Below are 20993 nucleotides of genomic sequence, written 5' to 3'. Positions count from 1 at the left end.
TGTCAGAACAAGGACTACAAGTGGACTAGATGCAGACAGTTTGAACTGGACATACGTTTGTGTTTCCCAGGAAGTTTAGCCAGTAGCTTCAGAAGAACATTGTTGAGCCTATCCTTTTGCTTCCGCCTCTGTAAAATTGGGAATACACAAAAATGAGAACGATTTCTCAGGAAAAAAATGTAGAAATCACAATATTCTTGAATACATACAATGACAATGTAATAAACAGCTATTATGTAGCTGATTTCATTTTTGAAATATCTGCTACAATATTGTCTGTATATTTCAACATAGGTAGCAGGTTGGTATCAAGCAAGCTTAATTACATGCACAGTTGTACCTGTTTAGTCTTGTGAGGTTCTGAGGAGGTTGGTGGCTCTTCTGCAGAAGAGCTGCAAACAAAACAAAAGTTGTAAGTTGACCCACAAGAAAGAAAGAAATACATAATGTAGATAGCAGGTTTTCTTTTTAACATGTTTGTATGTGTTAAATGTACTGACTTCCAACGTAAGGGTGTACCGCTCTTTCTTTAATGCTAACTCACAGACTACAAATTTCTCCCCATTTCTACCTGCTATTATTTTGATAAGTTTGAAAACTTCTTAAAAATCAATGATATGAAAAGAAAATCCAGAGCTGATATGTTTTTATTTGGAGAATTTTATTTGGAAAATGGAGTGTTTGCCGTGATTTTAAGTTCACGGCAGCACTATGGTTACAAACTGCTACAGTCTTGGACAAACGGTCGCCGCAAAAACCGCGAACATAAAACCACCGCAAACATTTCTGCATTTACAGTATTTCTTACCTGAGGAAAAAGAGACAGATGTGCACATCACATAATCTGGATCTTAATTCAAAAGGGTATAAATTCTTCTCACAGATTTGAAACAACCCCAGTTTTGATTACCATGCGGACAACACTGTGGCAACACAACATGGTGGACTGGCAGAACGACCACACCGAGGATAGAAAGTTGCGTACAGAAGATGTACCTTGGGATGATCTTGTCAGATATCGGAGGTTCCTCCAGCCCTGAGGTGCTGGCCTGATCGATGGAGTCTCCCATCGTGGACGACGTCTCCGAGCTCCCGTCCTGACGGTTACTCTTCCAGTACGGCCTGCGACAAACAAAGGTCATGTATCAAAAACAAAGATTTTAGATGCTCGCCTTTTGAAGGGGGTGCCAAGAAGACACCGTTTTCCTTACTCTACCAGTACGGCCTGCGACAGGTGAAGGTGGTTTAACATCAGCTAAAAATGTTCTCCATTGAAGATATTTTTGTCATAGGATGCTCAGCTATGCTACAAAAGGACCTACCAATCACATGGATCTAGGACAACCTTTTCTGCCAATGACAGCTGATTTTTGTACAACAGATCAATGACTGTCCTGAAAATGCCCTCAATTTTCTATTGTAGACCTAAGAAAATGTGACAAAGCCCTTAAATTAGGTTCACATGAGGTTTGATTGAGGCAAGGAAGAAGTGAAGTATACATGTCCTCTGATAGAAGCAATTACAGTCCAAAACTAGGACAAGCTTAATTAAAAGGATTACATTACACAACATTAAAAATGAGAAGACAATTATATACTCACCTCCCACCAGTTTTCTTGTAGTGCTCTGGGACATGGTGAGGCTAGGGTACACAGAGAAAGATGTTCAACTTTGCACTCAACTTTAAATTGGTCAAAAAGGATATTTTCGTATTGTGAGTCCAAAAAACAATTGTAAATACATTGTTGATTATGTAGACTTTTCCAAGGATTGGTTCAACACAAAACGGCAAAACAATTAACAATAGAATAATGAAGTAAAAAAACACAGGTCAAGTACCACAGCTATACAAACATGTCTCACACAGATATATTAGTATAGTTCAACATGAAGCCATCTGTATATTCAAGGGTCTTACTGTGTATGTTCTCTTGGGCACCAGCCTCTTCTCGAAGTGGTCAAATGCATAGGGTTTTGTGCAGATGGGGTACCTAAAGAGGAATGGGGAATGTAAGGTCACTTTCAATCATTAGAAATACTTAACCATAATGCATATTCTTAAAGTTTCTGAATAGCAACATCTCAGAACTTTTTACCTTTAACAAGTGAATAAGGATATTTCAAACCTACTTGGTTTTTGTGGTCTTGTAGAAAAGATGGGCTGTCCTGTCCAGTCTATAGTCGCACACATACACGTCCTGCCCCTTGACAGTCTTGGGGCGGCCCTTACAGAATGTCTTTAAGTCCATGACACAGCAGAGGCCAACCACGGCCTCCAAAGGGATGATCTCATACAGGGGAACTCTGAACAGCTGGGAAGGAGAGACAAGACAATTACTCCCCCTGGTGAAACTTTTTCAAACTGCAGCACCACTTCCTGGCAACAAAAACTATATCTAATACATGTACATTCTATTTCAATGCGAGATGTTGGAACAAACTTAATATATATGGAGGAACCTCTGGTATTAAACCTCTGTACATCTAAGAACCCATCACAATTATCAATAGAAATAGTGTCTGGCCCAGTGTGAATGGTTACAAAAATGTGTGCTGTGGCACAGTTGAATCAATCAATTAGTTATCAACAGGTTACAGATATGCCTGTTGTGAAGTGCACTGACCTCATTGGGGAAGAACTTTCTGGAAGGGGCGTGGTGGGTTTCATGTGGTCTGAAGTAGTGGTGGCCAAATGCAAACCTCTCACTCCTGTGGAAGAAAAAAACACCAACAATTAATACATAGTCAGGGACACTTTTAAGTAGACAACAATAACTGTCTCGTCAGTAGAAGATATGATAAACCCAAGCACTGAAACCAGTATAATTACATGTATTGGAACAATATGACAGAAATCCACAGTATTCTGAACACCTAGTCAATCACACTTACTTCTTGATGTGCAAAGCAAATGTTCTATTGGTAAGGACCCCATATATCTGTATGAAAGCAACTCTTGGTACACTTGTGGATCTAAATTTCATGATTCAGCTGTCACATGCCAGAAAAGGTTGCTGTAGATCCTTGTTGATGGTTCATTTTGTTGTAGCCTTACCGAATATCATAGTACTCAAAATAAGTTGTACAACGACTGACTGTTGACTGTTCAGTACCAAGGACAGGTATGTTTGCCTGTATGTTTATGGTGTTCAGCACCAAGAACAGGTCTTTTTTTCTGGGTGTGGAAAGTGTTCAGTACAAGGGACAGTTCTGTTTTGACTGTGTTTGTATATGGAGTTCAGCACCAAGGACAGGTATGTTTGCTTGTGCCAGGATGGTTGTGTTTTGTCTGTGTGTGGATGGTGTTCAGCACGAAGGACAGGTGTGTTTGCTTACGCCTAAATGGTGTTCAGCACCAAGGAAAATTGTGTTTGCTTCAGGCTGGATGGTTATGTTTGTGTGTGGATGGTGTTCAGCACCAAGGACAGGTGTGTTTGCTTGAGCTTGGGTGGTGTTCAGCACCAAGGAAAGGTGTGTTTACTTGTGCCTGGATGCTGTTCAGCACCAAGGACAGGTATGTTTGCTTGAGTCTGGATTGTTCTGTTTTGTCTGTGTGTGGATGATGTTCAACACCAAGGACAGGCGTGTTTGCTTGTGCCTGTATGGTGTTCAGCACCAAGGAAAGGTATGTTTGCTTGTGCCTGGATACTGTTCAGCACCAAGGACTGGTGTCTGTGTGTGGATGGTGTTCAGCACCAAGGACAGGTATGTTTGCTTGAGTCTGGATGGTTCTGTTTTGCCTGTGCCTGGATGGTGTTCAGCACCAAGGACAGGTATGTTCGCCTGTGCCTGGATGATGTTCAGCACCGGGGACAAGTAGGTAAGCCTTACTTTTCGTTCTTCCAGAGTTTCTCCACGCGGAAGACGTCGAGTTTGTCGGGGCTGATGTTGGAGAGGAGGCGGTAGGACGTGCGGACAGACTTCCCGTCCACGCTGCGCCGCTGGGACTGGTCGCGCATCAGGTACACACAGTCCCCTGGGAACAACAACTCAAGTCAATTATACAGTAGAAAGAAGGGATCAACATAAACGTGATCATATTTCATTTTTGGCAACTTTGAATATTCCTTTTCTTACTTCATAACCACAACAATACACACAATGGTTTAAGAATGAACACTGTAATTCACTTTATCTTCACAGTAGCAAAATTTCAGTGTTAAGAAAATGGACTGAACTTGAACCTCACAGTGGCAGCTACATGTAATGAAGGAATCAAATAATAACAAAAAAAGACTTTTTTTCACAGTGATAACTAGTTCATGGTACAGAGGTGACTGTGAAAACAGTGAACATAAAGTTACAGTGAAAGAAGCAAGACTTACCGTAACAGCTAAGTTAGTCTACCTAGCTTTCCTGAGTAATGAAGTTTACCTATTTTGTATCTTTTATCACTGCATTTGTGTCACTGTAGTACTTAGCATTCTTTCTTCCCTATTCCTATGTAACTATCGTGAAAGCGACACCAACCTTGTCTGATCAACAGGTCGTCCCTGAGCAGAGTCAGGTAGTACGTGCAGCCGCGGTTAGCGTACGGAGGCTGGGGCACCATGGGAACTTCCCTGTCCACCGGCCGAGGGTCGCACTCCTCGCACAGGTAGTGTTCCACGTCATCTGTGGTCCGCATGCAGTCACAGTGCTGCCACACCTGGGGTGTTCATATGTACAAGTATGTTAAGGGTGTAACTTTCCTATTATCAAAAGGCTTGCCCAGCGAAGACATGTGTGTGTGTGTGTGTGTGTGTGTGTGTGTTGATAGCGTTCAACACAAGGGACAGGTCTGTTTTGTCTGTGTGTGTGTGTGGATGGTGTTCAGCACTAAGGACAGGTATGTTTCCTTGTGTATGGATGGTGTTCAGTACCAAGGACAGGTAGGTATCTTCTGTGTGTGGAAGTTGGTCAGAACCAAGGATAGGGCAGGTCTGTTTTGTCGGTGTGTGTGGAAGGTGTTCATCACTAGGGATAGGTCTGTTTTACCTTTCTTTGGATGGCGTTCAGCACCAAGGAGAGGTCTGTTTTACTTGTGTGGATGGTGTTCAGCACCAAGGAAGGTCTATTTTGTCTATGTGTATGTGGATGGTGTTTAGCAGCAGGGACATGTCTGTTTCGTCTGTGCTTGCGGATGGTGTTCAGCACCAAGGATAGGTGGGTTTGTCTGAGTGTAGACAGTAGTAAGCACCAAGGATAGGTATTTTTTGCTTGTGTATGGTGTTCAGCACCAAGGACAGTTGTGATACTAGTAACCTATATGTTAATGGTATTTGGCGCCACAAACAAATGTTGTGTAATTCATACTCCATTTCACATGCTGCATCCTGTCACCGATACTCTTTCAAATTTCAGTGACATTTCTACAAAAACTGAGACAAAACCTAGTGAACTTTCAAAGCCATTATACTTGTTTTTCTCTCCTCTGTAAACCCCCTGACATGACCAGTGTCTCACCATGCATTTCTCACACTGGATCATGAGCCCCTCGTCCTTGTAGATGCCACAGATGCAGCGGATGATGTCATCGTCCGACTCGTCCTTCTCCGGGTCCCTCACGGTCTCCTCCACCGTCTCCGTGGTGTCAGGCTCTCCGGATACCTCCCCGAGAATCTCCTGAACAGCACAACGGAGACAATCAATATAGAACTACCAGCAATATGCAATTCATTACTGTACCCGCTTTTAAGTTCATGAGGATTTAAATTTGTTTTATAGAGAAATTGGAGAGTTCGCGGTAGTTTAAGTTTGCAGTTAAAACAAAGGGGTAGGTGATTTTAAGTTTGCAGTGAACAGGTCACTGAGAAAACTGTGAATGTTAAACCACTGTCATAATTTCAACATTTATAGAATTATAAATTCCATTATATTTCCCTCTACTAAAAAAAACATAGGTATAGCTTTTTAAAATTAACTACACTTCAAAGTTACCCAAAAAGTGTAAAATTGGCTACTTCAGTGTGCTAAAGGGTATGGCCCAACATAGTTTGAAGAATGCAAAGCGAGTATTCTACCCACTAGGCTATTGTTGTGGTCGAAATTTACGCAAAAGAGCTGATTACATTTCTAGATTTATACAAACTTGTACACACTGCAACATTTTGCTTTAGCTGAGGTATGAATGACCCACAAAAATGTTTATGTTCAGCTATGAGTGACTCACTTCTAGCTGCCTGGAAGCATCGCTCCTGGCCGTGGTGTACACCTTCCTCAGCCGACACACGTCCTTCCCTATCGGTGACTTCTTTCCATGGAATTTCTACACAGGAGTGGAGAAAACAGGGAACAATTCAGGCACTTCTGTTTTCATGGCTTTCCGTAGAAATGATAAATCGATTTTTGACAGTTTTGCATCACTGTTAAATCAATTTTTTTCCTCCAACTTTTTTCTAGCCTGGTAGCCATCCAATCTTACCTCTAGTTTGCCCCTTTAATGATTCCCTGCCAAAAATATAATCTGGCATTCTAATAATAATGTTCACATGAAGTACAAGCAAGAGCTCTCATTGGCTACAAGTCACACAATCCTCTATATTGGCATGATAAGGGTATGGAAACATTTCAAAGTCTTGTTACATTCCCTCTGAGAAGTATAGTTTAAAACACGAAATTATCAAAGATGTTATGGCCAAAAACTTAAACAGGGATGGAATCATGGGAGCCAGAACATTCTGGGAGGAAGCAGTCAGAGAAGCAGATTGGTACTAAGAAAAGAATGGCTACCAGGCCAGCTATTTTTTCCTAACCAGAAATGGATTCTCATTCACCTTATTCTCCATACAAACTTGGCTTGCATATTCCGAGATGATCTGTGACGGTTTTTTAAAAGCTTTTTTTATTTGCACATAACAGCATTAAAAAAGCACAACAAGTAAAGCAACATGCAGCATATTTCCCACCTAACAGATGAGTAGAGAGATGATTCAAATTACAAAACACCAATAGCATCAGCAGGATAATCAAAAAGAATCAAATGAATCAACAAACTAGAGCATTGATTTAAACTAGAGAATTAACAAACTAAAGCATCGATTAACATAATATATAAATGTATGAACCAGTAGTCCAATAATCAAACATGTCCTTTGTCTTGTCAACAACTACCAACATCCCATGTTTCATAATAATAATCCATCCATAGCTTCTTGAGTTATGCAAAGTCAAAAAGTCAAAATCAGACACACACACACAGACAAGCTACCAAAAACATAAACTTTCTTTCTTGTCAAAGGCTATGAAAAATATGTACATGGTAAAACGTTACTGACAGCTGGGAAGGTTTGTAGATAGGGGTGGGTACCGGTACATAAAATTCAGGTCCGGTCCAGGTCCAGAGGGTTAGGTCCAGGTCTGGACCTGTACCTGTACCTGATTATTGCAGTGTCGCAGTACATCGTATCTTGGAGGGCAAGACACATGTAAAAGTCTCCAAACGTCATGTCTGGAACGATATAATTTCTAAGGTTTGCACTTTGTCTCAAAATCATAACTGTACTCTCCTCGCCGTCTGTTTAGTCATCCTTTAAGTGTTTCTAGATATGATTCACAGCTAACGTGTTCGAAAACGACTCTTTAAATCTGCTGTTTTGTATTTTCTTAGACCAGTTATGTGGCCGTCTGCTGGTAGCCTGGTACAATGAATTTTCTGATCGGTCCATAGGCCGGTCCACTGATTTTTTACGGACCGGTTTTTGTGGACCGGTCCATTAAGAAATACCAGTTTTGTACCGGTACACGGTACCGGTACCCACCCCTATTTGTAGATCTACATCTAAAAATATTTTGAAACTCTATCTATCAAGAAGCCACACACAAGGTCTAAAACACACTGGCTAAGGTGACCACGGCACTAACCTCAGCATTCCTGAAAACCTGCTGCATGTTGGCCTCAAAGTCATCCATGGTTTTGTACTTCCCTGTCATGATCTTAGTCTCGATGGTTGTGAGGTCCAGGGGATCGGGAATCATGGAGTAGTACTCTGAGTTCCTAAAGACACAGAATTGAAGACAAAAAAGGGAACCTAAGCATTCTCCGTGATATCGATGTGTGGGAATAGAAAAAGTATTCAGGAGATATGCAAGAGAACAGTTACTCAAGTAACTGGATAGATTCTGAAAACAGTCATACGTTTCAAGTGGCATCCACTTCCTTTCCTCAGTGACTAAACAAGACTATTCAGGTGATAAAAGCATTTTTCAAGAAAAGTAACTTGTGGCTGACAGAACTACAACTGTACACTGTACAACTAAAGGCTTCAAAAAATGTACTGCTCAACAATGCCAAGAGCACAATACTTAAACATCATTTACATTGTGATAATTGTAACAAACCACATAAAAATCTATTTTCCTTACCGTTTCCTGTTGGGAAGACTCATTAGTGGAGCTGCCAGTGCCTGGCCTTTGGTATCTGCAAAGGTAAATGCACATACAATCGTTTGCTGGGCAATTAAAGCTTGTAATTTTTTCCTTGAAGACAAAAGAGGTGTGCCCTGGGTTAACACCTATGATAAACTCTTATGATCAACTATCCTCACACATAAACACTACATGTATATCATTGCAACCTTATCATCAAAGCTACAAGAGTGCCCACCAACCAACTACAGGCAACTTTTGGTGAAATCATCACCCCATTGGCTGATGTAATCACTTGCTGATTGGCTACTGAGAACCTGTACTAACAGCTGCTACAGTCCCACCTTTGTGATGGACAACTGTGTTGTAGATGTCTTTCAGCACCTGGGCCAGATATAGTGAAAACATCACCTCATTGGCTGAAGTAATAATGTAATCACTTGCTGATTGGCTACTGAGAACCTGTACCACCAGATGCTACAGTCCCACCTGTGTGATTAACAACTGTGTTGTAGATGTCTTTCAACATCTGGGCCAGATATGGTGAAAACATCACCTCATCGGCTGAAGTAGTAATGTTATTACTTGCTGATTGGCTACTGAGAACCTGTACCATCAGATGCTGTTGTCTCACCTTCGTGATTAACAACTGTGTTGTAGATGTCTTTCAACATCTGGGCCAGATATGGTGAAAACATCACCTCATTGGCTGAAGTAGTAATGTTATTACTTGCTGATTGGCTACTGAGAACCTGTACCATCAGATGCTGTTGTCTCACCTTTGTGATTAACAACTGTGTTGTAGATGTCTTTCAGCACCTGGGCCAGCCTTGCTGTCCTCGTCACCTCGCTGTTCTCTTCCGCAGCTGCCAGACGACGTGTCCGTACCGAGCGCGACGTCTTCAGCGCCGTGAACTGCGTCATGAACACGTCTAGCGAGGACAGAAATCATTCAATTAACAGTGGCAGTCTACATATACATGTTTCTAAAGAGGGTGTTACTTTTCAGCCAGCTGAAATGTAAGGATGATTTATGAATGTCAAACCTACAATATCTCTCTCAGACTTTTTCACATCTTCTTGTATGATAAATTTTTATGTGGATTAGGTCAGTTGATAAACTGTATGTCATACAATAATCTATAAACTACAGTAACTAAAAAAACATGTTGACATTAAAGTTTAGAACTACAAACAGCAGCAAGGTGTGTCTGGCAACCGGACCTGAACCTAAAAGTTTAGGTTCAGGTCCGGACCTATTAGGTCCGACCTGAACCAATGGCATATCTGACTAATTGCCAAACTTCTATTTACTAGTACTTGGAGTGTTCTTACATTGCACTGTGATACACATACATGTACTTTTATACCAGTGTAACGCTGTTTGTCATAGACCAAGACTGATATCATGTTATTGTACACTAACCTGAGAGTATAACACAATGCTAAGTCTGTTGCTTTCTTCTATCAGAATAAGGTAGAATTATTAAAGTTCTTAAAAATGAACGAAATAAGTAATAATTACTGATCAAGACTGTGAAAGGAAAAATATTTTCCAGTGCAAATTCACTTTTTAAAGGAAACCAATAAATGAGATTAGACTTTGTCAAGTTGGAGTCCAACACAAATCACATTGAAAAAAAAATCACATGCAAAAAAAAAAAAAAAAAAAAATTGAAAAAATATTTACTTGTATTTCTCTCTGAACTCGGCCTTTTGACATTCTGGCATGCCCTTCATCTGATCAAGGCACCTGGTATTCATTAGAAGTTCATTAGCAGCAAGTCCCGCACCGCTGATATCATTGGATATCACAGTCCTTTTGGGAGGCCAACTGAAGAAACATATCCCTGATTGCCGCGATCAAGCCATCTTTATCCAATTTGTGGCAGAAAAATAATAGCCAGCTTCTCCTGCCCCGGACAGATTTTGCCCTTTCCGTTTTATGCTGCGGGATGACATCTTTATATGCCCAAGCGTCAACGAAAACAGTTTGTCACGTCTTCTCACTTCAGTTCCCGCGGCTGTGGGTGAAAGGTCATGAAGTCTCGCGAAGTCTCGCTGTCTAGGTCAGCTGACCTTGCATGTAACCTATATCAAATCTCGCGAGAGCAGCTAATCCAAAACAAATATGGCGCCTAGCGCCTCGATCGGTGTCGAGAACGCCAATTTTGATCGTGTTTTTCACAATCTAACGGTGTATCTACCGCGATAGGAATATTCTTTACTAATCACATTCAACATATTTCATGACCTGATACATTGTCTTGTGGTGGTGCTGGGATATTTTCACGGAGAAAAGATCGTTTTCGGGGAAGATTGCTTGTTGTACCTCAGCATGCAGATAATATGACCGCCATGAATGGCAATGTTTTCGTCTTTTTCGAGCGCAAATTTTGCGATTTACAGAAGGTTTAAGATGGTCTAGAACGAAAAAGATATAATGTGAGTGCTAGATTTTTTTTACCAGTCCAGTACCGAAAAAAAGGAAAACTGGGTTTCGGTTTTTTGGACCTGAACCGAAACGTTTTTTCAGGTAATAACCGGACCTTTATAACCGGTAAGCATCCCTACTGGCAACAGAAGTACAAAATCAGTTTAAAATTCTGCAAAGACTTTCTGAAAGTAAACATGTCGTCATTCTAATGTTGCAGAAAGCAGCTTGACAACAAGTCATTATGATATTGAAGATAGTGTTGATTGCCAGCCATAAAAAAAAGGGAAACTGAAAAAAACAATCCTTCCCCAGAACCTTATTATTGTGCATATATTTATTGGTTAATACAATCAAATATACATTCAATCGTTGTCTATATCAATTACATCCATGAGTAGTTTCATCAGGTTGTTAAGTCATAAAATTCTTTGTACACAACCGCATTTGGGACTGCATCTATAAGCAGCGACACCTATAGCTGCCGTGCAAAGTGAACCAGTCAGAATTTCCCTGAGGAAGGTGACAGATGGTCAACAAAACGTCTGTGTAAATAAATAAAACACCTGGTCGTGCACAAAGAATTTGTAATCTGCTTTGTCTATTTCAAGTATAGTTTGTAGGCTCTGTGTCCACCCTCCCTCAACAAGAGGACTGAAAGGGGAGGGACTGTAGTCCACAGAGTCTGTTGTTTCCTGGCATGTTTCCTGCAATGTGCTGAACAGTGTGAGGTGAGGAAGAATTACCTTGGAATGGCTTTTCCCTTCCTTGCATGTCAGAAGTCAGAGGTTATACATGGGGGTGGCCGGGGCAGAAGGCAACAGAAACAAAAATGGCAAAAAAAAGGAAAAAACAAAAACAAAACATGTCAGGTTGGGGTTGATTAAGATACTTTTGCCACTTATGCTAATTCTGCCAATTATGTTACCTACATGTAGACTGTGAAGGCCCTTATAGATACAGGTACACTTATCATAAACATGGTTTCTTATCAAAGTCAGCACATACATATGTACTGTATCTTGAACAGGTAACAAAGTCATCTACTGTTGAGAAATAGTGGTGTTAACCATTTGAAACTAAAATATACATGTAACCTTCATTTTTCATGGAGGTAAAAATTCTTTTCTTAACACTGCTTGCAGAGGAATTGATACCTACGGTGTAACTGTGAACATTTTAGTGAGGCACACTTGTAAGAGTCATTTAAATCCTTGGTTACCATGATTTGAAATACATCTGTGGTAACATTGTATAAATCAAAGTTTCCTTTATACAATTTGTCCATGTAATTTTCATGTAGTTTGCATGGAACGTTTGGTCTAAAATTTAATGGAAAGAAATCAAATTGACCAAGTAATGAAACACATTGCCAAATATGAAAGACAAATAGCCAGTAATGTATGTAGATCTCAGTCTCCTAAACACTACATTGGAAAAACAAAGCATACAAATTGTGTCAAAATCCTTATACAAGCTCCCTAACTGTAGACTTGACTTTGACCATGCTCTGCTGCAGACCCAACACCGTAGTGCTAGCATCCACTTTTTCAGTGCACTTACAATCTAATTCAGTGCCAAATTCTTAAGAATAAAATGGCTGGACTTATAAGCAAGGTTAGGAAGGTTTTTAGTTACCTGTTTTTGGAATGTATGCACCTCCGACTGCAGTGTTGGCTGCCTTGGTCTCTTGTGTCGACTTCTTCATAGCCTCATTGGAGTTCCGCACTCGTTCCCAGTTCCGCAAGAGGAACATCTTGTGCTTCTGGACCAGATTTCTAAGCAAGGGTTTAAGACACTGTGTTTCAGACTGAACCAGAAACATTAGTGTAACAGTTACACTCTGAATTCAAGTTACATTGTGTCAACTACAAAAGTCTCATCACCATACTGTACTGTGTTACAGCACTAAGTCTTCATATTCTGTTAAAGACATGCTCAAGTTGCATAGATGAATATACAATAGCATTCATTGATAGCAATGACATAGCTCTACAAGACATTTAGGCATAAAACTTTCAATTTGATCTAGCATTAAGGAATCGGAGACACCAAAAATCCATTGTTTGTTTCGACCCTTGTAGTGCCCGGTGGCACACAGGGTAGCAAGTCTCCTTGCTGATTCAGTAGTAGCAGGGTATATTTTTACAGGGGGAGGTTGCTAGCCCATCCCCTCTAATATGCTTGAGGCACTTGGCACACAGGACCCCCATTTTACAACCCTTCTGAAAGACAGGTGCAGCCCCAAGCGAGATGTCCTGACCCAGGATTGAACCAGGGTCCCTAAGTTACCAACAAAGTGGAACCAGGAGCTCAACTGTGAGGCTGCTACCAGTTGAGGCAAAGGGACATCCCTTTCATGCAGAAGTACAAAACCTTTACCTTTCCCTTGCTGAGAGAGGTTTGATGGTGTGTGGGCAGGACTTGTAGATGACTTGTGGAGGTTCTCCAAACCTGGGCAGGTGGTGCTGCGGAGTAGGGTGTTGCTGTGCACCCTGGGACTGCTGCTGGTTCTGTTGTTCCTGTACAAGTAAAAAAAAATCCTGTAAATCTGCAGTACATAACTGAACCACTAGAGAGCGCTGTCTAATCAGACAGTCTGGCTGTGTGTCTGAACAATTTTCAGGTACAGGTACAGGTCTGGACCTAAATAAGTTTGGTCAATTATCTGTAAGTTATATATGTAGCCAACTGTCTACTTAACTGGTAAATTGTTGTCTTTGTAGAATGATTTACAGAATTATGCTAATCTCCAAAAAAGGTATTCACAAGTTTTCTTATTGCAAGATTGTCAAAATTGTAATCCTTGGTATGGGATTTACCTATCTCAATTAAGTCTAAGAAATGGTGTCCACTAGGGTTTTAGTTTGTTTAGGTACAGGTACAGCTGATGATCAAGTCTGGACCTGTACCTAAACAATTTTACATGATTTAGGCACACAGCCCTATCAGGCAGTGGGCTACATTATCAAAATTTCAGTCAAGGCGTATCTTAAGTGTGCTACTCACCCTCTTCTTCAGCCTTGTTTTGCTCTTCCTTGTCTTGGCCCCTGAGTTCTTGGCTGCAGGCTTGTTGTTCAAGGCACCGTTGAAGCGTTGGTTCTTTCCCCCAATGAACCCCCTGCATTTGGCACTGCCACACTTGCAGATTTGCTGACAGAATGGATGGAGAGCACAATCATTTATACAGATCTTGCCAAAGTATGTAAACAAAAAACTACGGAAAACTCAAAATAAGTTGGTTGTTCAATAAAGGAAATCTTACACAAAAATTAGTTTCTAGACATAACCATCTAGTCAGTCAATAAATAAATAGAAATTGTCAATGTTGAAAGTGTCTGAAGCAAAAAACATGACGTATACAACTTAATCACTAGGGGGCACTGCTACACCAGTAACATAAGATTTGTCCCTGTATTACCTATTTCTCCATGTTGAAAGTATGAAAGTTGTATTCATATGTATCGTAGTTGTTGTCCTAGTTGTAGTGTATGATGCGAAAAAATCTGCAGTACGAAACTTAATCACTAGGAGGCAATGCTACACCAGTAACACTGTATTACCTGTTTCTCCATGTTGAAAGTATGAAAGTTGTATTCATATGTATCATAGTTGTTGTCCTAGTTGTAGTGTATGATGTGCAAAAATCTGCAGTACGAAACTTAATCACTAGGAGGCAATGCTACACCAGTAACACTGTATTACCTGTTACTCCATGTTGAAAGTATCGTAGTTGTTGTCCTAGTTGTAGCGTATGATGCGAAAATCTGCAGTACGAAACTTAATCACTAGGAGGCAATGCTACACCAGTAACACTGTATTACCTACGCCAAAAATAATTACTCAAGCAACTGGATAAAGTTTTGAAAACTTTATCCAGTTGCTTGAGTAATTATTTTTGGCGTATCTTACTACCTGGATGTCTAACTTTCATCAACACAGTATTACCTGTTTCTCCATGTTGAAAGCGTGGAAGTTGTAGTCGTACGTCAGCTCCTCCCCTGCTGGGATGTCCCTGAGAGCAAAGAGTCCGATCCTGTACACCCCGTTGACCGACCACTTCTGCATCTCGCAGTTGGGCTCGCAGCTGTGGTTGACAAAGCGGCCCTCGCAGCCGTACTTGTATCCGTCGATGACGGCGCCGCTGTGCAGGTTGAGGCAGTAGTGGTGGTTGTGGTCGTGGTAGATCTCCACCGTCCGCCGCCGGAACTCCTGTTCGCTCACCACCTCACCGACATACTCCAGGATAAAGTTTCCTACAGATAGTAAGAAGTGGCAACATGTAATGTAAATGTCCATCCAAAGGGAGTATTCAGTTGTCACCAGTTGTATGCAGCCCATACATAGTGTAGAAAGAAAGGTACAATGCATTGAAATGTTCAAAGTGAAGAAGTTGGGAAGTGAACAGTTTCATAATTGCTTGTATATCCTGACCAAAAATAATGAGATTCTAGTCATAACATCTGAATAAAAATTACAATAACTGACACAGTCAAGGTAATATACTGTGTGTAAAGTTTGACATTATTGGGGCGTCTAGAAATAAGCACATGGGGATATGTCTAATTGTAAAAGCAGTCAACCCCAAATGAGGACTTAGTCCCCATCCAAAATGATCAATGCAACCCATCACAACATGCCCAAACGGGGCTGGAACCTCAGCCCTCTGGATCCACAGAATTGGATCCATATGGCAAAAGGGCAAAGTAGACTTGCTTAAACCACTTGCTCCACAGACAGCTTTATGAATATTGATGAATCTTTGCCTCACCCTGTGGGATAGGTGTTTTACTCCTGACCCCGTAGCCCCTGTCCTTAGTGTTGATCCTCTCCAGACCCTGGTCCCACTCATGCCTCTGTATCCTCTGGTTTGCACACTGGTCCGCACACGGGCAGGTGTTGGGCGAACACTCCATGAAACTCATCCTAAAAGCAGGGCAAGGTATGTTAGAAACTACTAAAGATGGCATGACAGAGAGCATGACATCCTACAATATGCCTACTATACATGTACATGTATATGCACATGAAAGCTTTATTCTTCTTCATACCACTGCCCAGCACACATATGTGCGTGCATGCTGGGACCAGACCATCCTTCCTGAGGGGTGTTTCTATATCACTACACATATCATCTAATTGCCATAAATCATATCTTAATGCTGTCCCTCCCTACCTGTTGAGACAGTCTTCCTGACAGGCCGTGTCGGTGGGCTGTGCAGGCTTGACACACGAGCAGATGACCGGTTCACAACCGGACAGTGGCTTCACATCCACGAAGATGTCTGTGAAAATAGAGATGATTAACAATGCAGTTATGACAAAAGATCCTTACTTAAACTAGACAATTGCTAGCATGTTCTACAAGTACTGATGTCCCCAAAGGAAGCAGTGTTTTTTTTTTTTTTTTCTATGCTGTTGCCATGTCCTAAGCTTAGCAGCAGAGCTGAATAATGTATTACAAGCTTCCTTAACTTGACCAGGGACTTCAAGAAGCTACACATGTGGCTAAGTATTAGCATGAGACTTAGCACAGGGGCGCACATAAAACAGAGAATGTTGCAAGTTGTCCCAGCTACTAGTGATATCACAGCCTGACTGCTTGAGTCAAAATATATCATTGTAGACATGGATTTGGGCTTAAAATCTCTCAAAATTGTGTCGTGACTAGTGAAAAGCAATAAATTACCTACAGTTAAGAGGATTTGCCTTTAACCTACAAGACTGAATGATACCTTTTTCAATTGCACTGAATAGGTAACAACTTAAAAACAACAAAAACTAGATATCAATTTGGGTCGAATCTTCATGCTCAAATATCGCATGACTTTCAGAAATGATCCAGTTTTCTCTCTGTCCATAGATAAATGACTGTTAAAAAGAAGATCTAAATGCCATTCTAAAGCTTAGGTAGTTGAGCCTTGTTAAAGTGCTATCTATCATTTTCTAAATGGTGCATTTACGTCCAAATTTCGTCCATCAATTATATTCCCGGGATTTCAACAACACTGGAGAAATATTTTTCTTCAACAAAGTCTTGGAATTCCCACAGTTTAAGAGCCACAAGGGAACAATATCTTGGATAAATGTGACTTTAAATTTTAGATATTCCTAATGTTGGCAACATAAACTGGGACAGTGAATTCTCTGTGAAGCCACTTAATGTGGCAATGACGCTGTTAAAGCTGGCAAACTGCTGCGTGGCGCGTCAAGAGAGATGAAGCCGTGTACGAGACATGACGGGGCGAATGCTTCAAATCCCAAATTTGCATTTTTATTGTCCAGGTCTTAACACATTTTTCCTGACTGAAACATGTGGATGATTTTTCACAGGGCTAGGCTCCATGACATCAAACAACAATTTTACAACCCAAAAAGATGGATACTGATCTGAAGATTCATGTGTCACTTGTTTGTGCATTTGTGTCACCTTTCATGACTTGCCTTACACATACCACTGCAATACAATCTCCAACAAGACAAAAACACCAACCATTCAGCTTGTACATACTGACACAATGATCTCTCCACAAATACTGCCCAAGCATGTATCACATACATTCACAATCTTGACATGACCTATATGCTAGTATTTTACCAAATGCAGTCAACCTTGTAACACTACAAGAGACCCCATCTACATAAAGATCACCTGTCAACAGTGAGAACTACTTTGCTTATGAATGTATCATGCCTTATTTGCTTGCCAGTCACATATGTCCTTATATTTTCCTGCACCACGAAATATGTTAATTTTACAGACTTACAGTTGACTCGACTACATGTACCCGACAATAAAATACTAAAAGATATACACGCACATTTGTAATATCTGCAGAGCTATATTGATCTCAGGTCTAATGCTGACTGAGTCACCATCACTGGATACTTTGAAGATAAACCGACTGATAACCACCTCGGGGCCTTCCGCTGCATCTGAGTCATACACGTACGCCTACATGTATATATCTGTCGGAGCGGTGCACGTACTGGGCCTCAACAATATTTTCTTTGGTTCTTGGAAAACATTTTCTCTCAAAAGGCATTAAAAAATGAAATAACGTAAGTAGATGTGGCTTTTGGGAATTCTATAGATTACAAAACAGAAACCTTCATAAAATACCAAAAATAGCTAAAAACAAGAATTTTCCTTGGATAAAATCTTTCTCTCAAACAAAACGCAAATTTTTTTTTAGATAAACCAGTCATGACATGTGGCTTTTGGGAAATCTATAGATCACAAGATTCAAACTTTCAGAAAAATACAAAATCATGGAAAACATGATTTTCCTTTGGAGTATCATACAAGGACAAGTTTTGGCACCCAATTTACCAAAAGATCCTAGACACACAAGGCTACAAATCAGCAATAAGTCCTTAACAAGTACCATCCACGCGTAACTGCAGCTTAATTGTGTAGAAATACGTGCAGAAGCAAGTGTAGAAGGGAGATGACTAGGGCGACTCAAAATGGCTATCCCCTCAAGCAGCTTACATTACCACAGACGTGCCAAAACTGTGTAATACCCCCACACCTACGCCGAGCCAAAAGCCTGACACTAACTGCGTACGGCTACGCTACCTCTCACAGTTGAGGGGATTTGGTTGAAGCTCTGTAAAAAATCATTTAGTAACATAGCTATTTTACATGCAGTAAGATTACGCAGACCAATGCATGTTCATTTCTGAATGTACAGCATTCCCTTGCTATTCTTATAATAATTTGGAGTCAAATCTAATGTTTGGAGCCATCAAAATGTTGCCCATGGGCACCCCCAAAAAAGCATGTATATTTAGTTGACTTATTACATAAAGTTCTAATCATGAGATATGACAGAAGTCTATTTAAGGCCCCGTTCATCAAGCCGGCTTAAGTCAGCTTGGCTATCAAGCCTTGACTTTTGCAACAACTTGAGAAAATTCAACACTTTGTTGGAGCTATATCATAAGCACAGGAATAGTGTTGCCATAAAACCCCTGCCATGTACTGTCTGTATAACCTTTCCCATGAACTTTGTCAACCTTAACCTTGGGGGTCATGACAACCCTACAATGGCAGGTACCCCACTGGGAATAAAAATAAAGGCTCTATTGCAGCTAGCGTGGGGGCTATTGTTTCAATTCAGAATGCTGAAACCAGCAACAAAATTCAACAACTGCTGGGCTCAAGGTTCATTTTAGTGAATAGGTGCTCTGGTGCACCTACAGGTAACCTAAAATTTAGGTGCACAAAAAAACAATTTGGATGCATAACATAAGATAAAGAAAAAAAGCAAAATCTTACTGCCTCTATTCAGAGCTTGAATCTTAAGTTCTCCTGCTTCCTTAAAATATTTTTCAAAAAGTAATACAGCAAACGTTTTGATATTCTTTTTCTGAAATGTAGGTATGCCCCAGTATTTCGAGTCCTGAACTGTCAACTGTGGGGGCTTGATACGTATCTAATTATTCAGATATTCAAGCTGGTACTGCTCTCACTTAGAAGTATGGAGTACTCAATACACACAAAGATGTGAGCCTCTTATAGCCTAAAATGACTGCTCTTAAGAGCTCAAAGAAGTGGCATTCATGTTGACATTTCCAACAGGGGCTAAGTACTGTTAGAGTATACCAGAAAGGCCTTATAAGAAGGGCTGCTGTACAAGCAATTCCAGCTCACTTAAGCATCAAAGAAAAGAGATTCAACAGCACTTACTTGATCGGATTTTCTTGTACTTTGTCCGCTCGTCTATCTTGGGGATGAGCTAGAAGGATGTAAACAGCACAGTCATGACTAACAGACTAGTTATGTAGAAATGATGCACATTTAGGCACTCAACTGCTTCTGATAGAGTCATTGAGATATGATTTCTAACATCTTGTTCTAGGAAGACCTCGTTAAACCTAAAAGTGGTGTAAATTGTCGGTACGTTGAACATTTATGACATTCAAGACAGTCATTATCAATCACTAAGTCTTCAAATAGTTTGTACAATTATTATAGCTGTCTAGAAAGTCACTGATTGATTTTTCAAATGTTATAAAACACTCTTTTGATGTTCCTTAATGAGTTGTTTTGGGACCTCTTGTCCCTTACATCATTTCAAAACAATGTTTTTTTTTCGAAAAGATACATGTACAGCCTTTGCTACCATGTTAGCTCTCCTGAACAAAATAATTTCTTGTGTTATGTAAAAAGCCATTTCTAGCACTGTTGAGTTATATACTGAGTCATTCATTGTAACTCACATTTGTGCAAGTTAAAGGAATAGTAGTTGAAGAAAGGACTGCATCAATTCATTTTCTAGGTTTCCGGATTCTTTCGGAAAGATAGACAGATGTCTCCAAACAGTATTACATGACTGTCATAATCTTAAGTTTATCATTATGCTAAACATGGCCCAGGTACAAAGACTAGGAGTCCATGTTACCGTAAGGTCACGTAAACTGCCCTTGTCACTTTACCTTGTTGTGCTTGTACTGCCACCAGATGTCATACGGCATCTGGTAGTCAATCCTCTTCTGTCTCAGGTACTTTCCTGTAGCAAAGGTAGAGCAGGTGTTACCACACAAACTACACAATACAATGTGTCCACATCAAAAATACTGTAAATGCAGACATTTTTGTGGTGACTTTATGTTTGCGTTTTTGCGGTGAACTCTTTACCGCAAACTTAAAACCACCACGGAAGGCCGTCCCATTGTGTGACTGTAACGCTACTGTAGTTTCAAACGCAAACTCAAAACCCCTGCAAACACTCCATTTTCTCCTTATACCACAAAGTTAAATCCCCAGGAACATTTCTGCATTTACAATATTCTTATCAAGACTACTGCCCAGAGGCACGGCCCAAAAAAGTGATGACACTTTTCGTGTCCAAGTTGCCATTTCTTATTTATGATTTCTTTACAACGATCAGATTTTTGTCTATGATTTCTTAATAACCATCACATAATTGGTCAACATCTATTCAGTCATTCCTGTGAAAGCTCCACTATTTCTAAAAAACTAAAAACTTCTTCACCGGTATCTGAAAATCTGTTACACGAAGAAATCCATTTAAGCATCCTTGCCTGATACTTCAAAGCAATACGAAGTAGATAAGACTGACAAATGGTTGAAGTAAGAATTATGATAAATGAGTGTGTGAGGATATTTTGATCTCCTTTCCTTGGTGGAGAGGGTTAAGTGCATCAGACTCACTCCAAGTACCAGAGCTACTTGTCTGATTA

At 40.4% G+C, this 20993-nt stretch overlaps 1 protein-coding gene across 6 annotated transcripts in view; it reads right to left on the bottom strand.

Moving 5' to 3' along the window:
* Positions 1-20993, bottom strand: part of LOC136428470 (histone-lysine N-methyltransferase ASH1L-like) — a 56951-nt gene that overhangs the window by 2870 nt on the left and 33088 nt on the right. For 3 of the 6 annotated variants that reach the window (XM_066418011.1, XM_066418015.1, XM_066418013.1), the window contains 24 exons: positions 20226-20299; positions 19477-19525; positions 15958-16066; positions 15553-15707; positions 14730-15037; positions 13791-13934; positions 13164-13303; positions 12420-12559; positions 11528-11548; positions 9127-9279; positions 8345-8399; positions 7844-7976; positions 6757-6798; positions 6153-6248; positions 5447-5605; positions 4472-4649; positions 3833-3977; positions 2626-2710; positions 2132-2313; positions 1920-1992; positions 1603-1643; positions 997-1122; positions 341-392; positions 56-128 (listed from right to left, as the gene is read on the bottom strand). In XM_066418011.1, the coding sequence (XP_066274108.1) occupies positions 56-128; positions 341-392; positions 997-1122; positions 1603-1643; positions 1920-1992; positions 2132-2313; positions 2626-2710; positions 3833-3977; positions 4472-4649; positions 5447-5605; positions 6153-6248; positions 6757-6798; positions 7844-7976; positions 8345-8399; positions 9127-9279; positions 11528-11548; positions 12420-12559; positions 13164-13303; positions 13791-13934; positions 14730-15037; positions 15553-15707; positions 15958-16066; positions 19477-19525; positions 20226-20299 (2733 nt within the window). The remainder of the gene's footprint in view (positions 1-55; positions 129-340; positions 393-996; positions 1123-1602; positions 1644-1919; positions 1993-2131; positions 2314-2625; positions 2711-3832; positions 3978-4471; positions 4650-5446; positions 5606-6152; positions 6249-6756; positions 6799-7843; positions 7977-8344; positions 8400-9126; positions 9280-11527; positions 11549-12419; positions 12560-13163; positions 13304-13790; positions 13935-14729; positions 15038-15552; positions 15708-15957; positions 16067-19476; positions 19526-20225; positions 20300-20993) is intronic. The other 3 variants (XM_066418014.1, XM_066418016.1, XM_066418012.1) reach the window with 2 other exon arrangements.

This window comes from Branchiostoma lanceolatum, chromosome 2 (assembly GCF_035083965.1).
Source record: "Branchiostoma lanceolatum isolate klBraLanc5 chromosome 2, klBraLanc5.hap2, whole genome shotgun sequence".
In the NCBI taxonomy this organism is placed as follows: Eukaryota; Metazoa; Chordata; class Leptocardii; order Amphioxiformes; family Branchiostomatidae; genus Branchiostoma; species Branchiostoma lanceolatum.
Note: the sequence above shows the minus strand (reverse complement) of the source record. Positions and strands in the feature narration are given on the sequence as shown.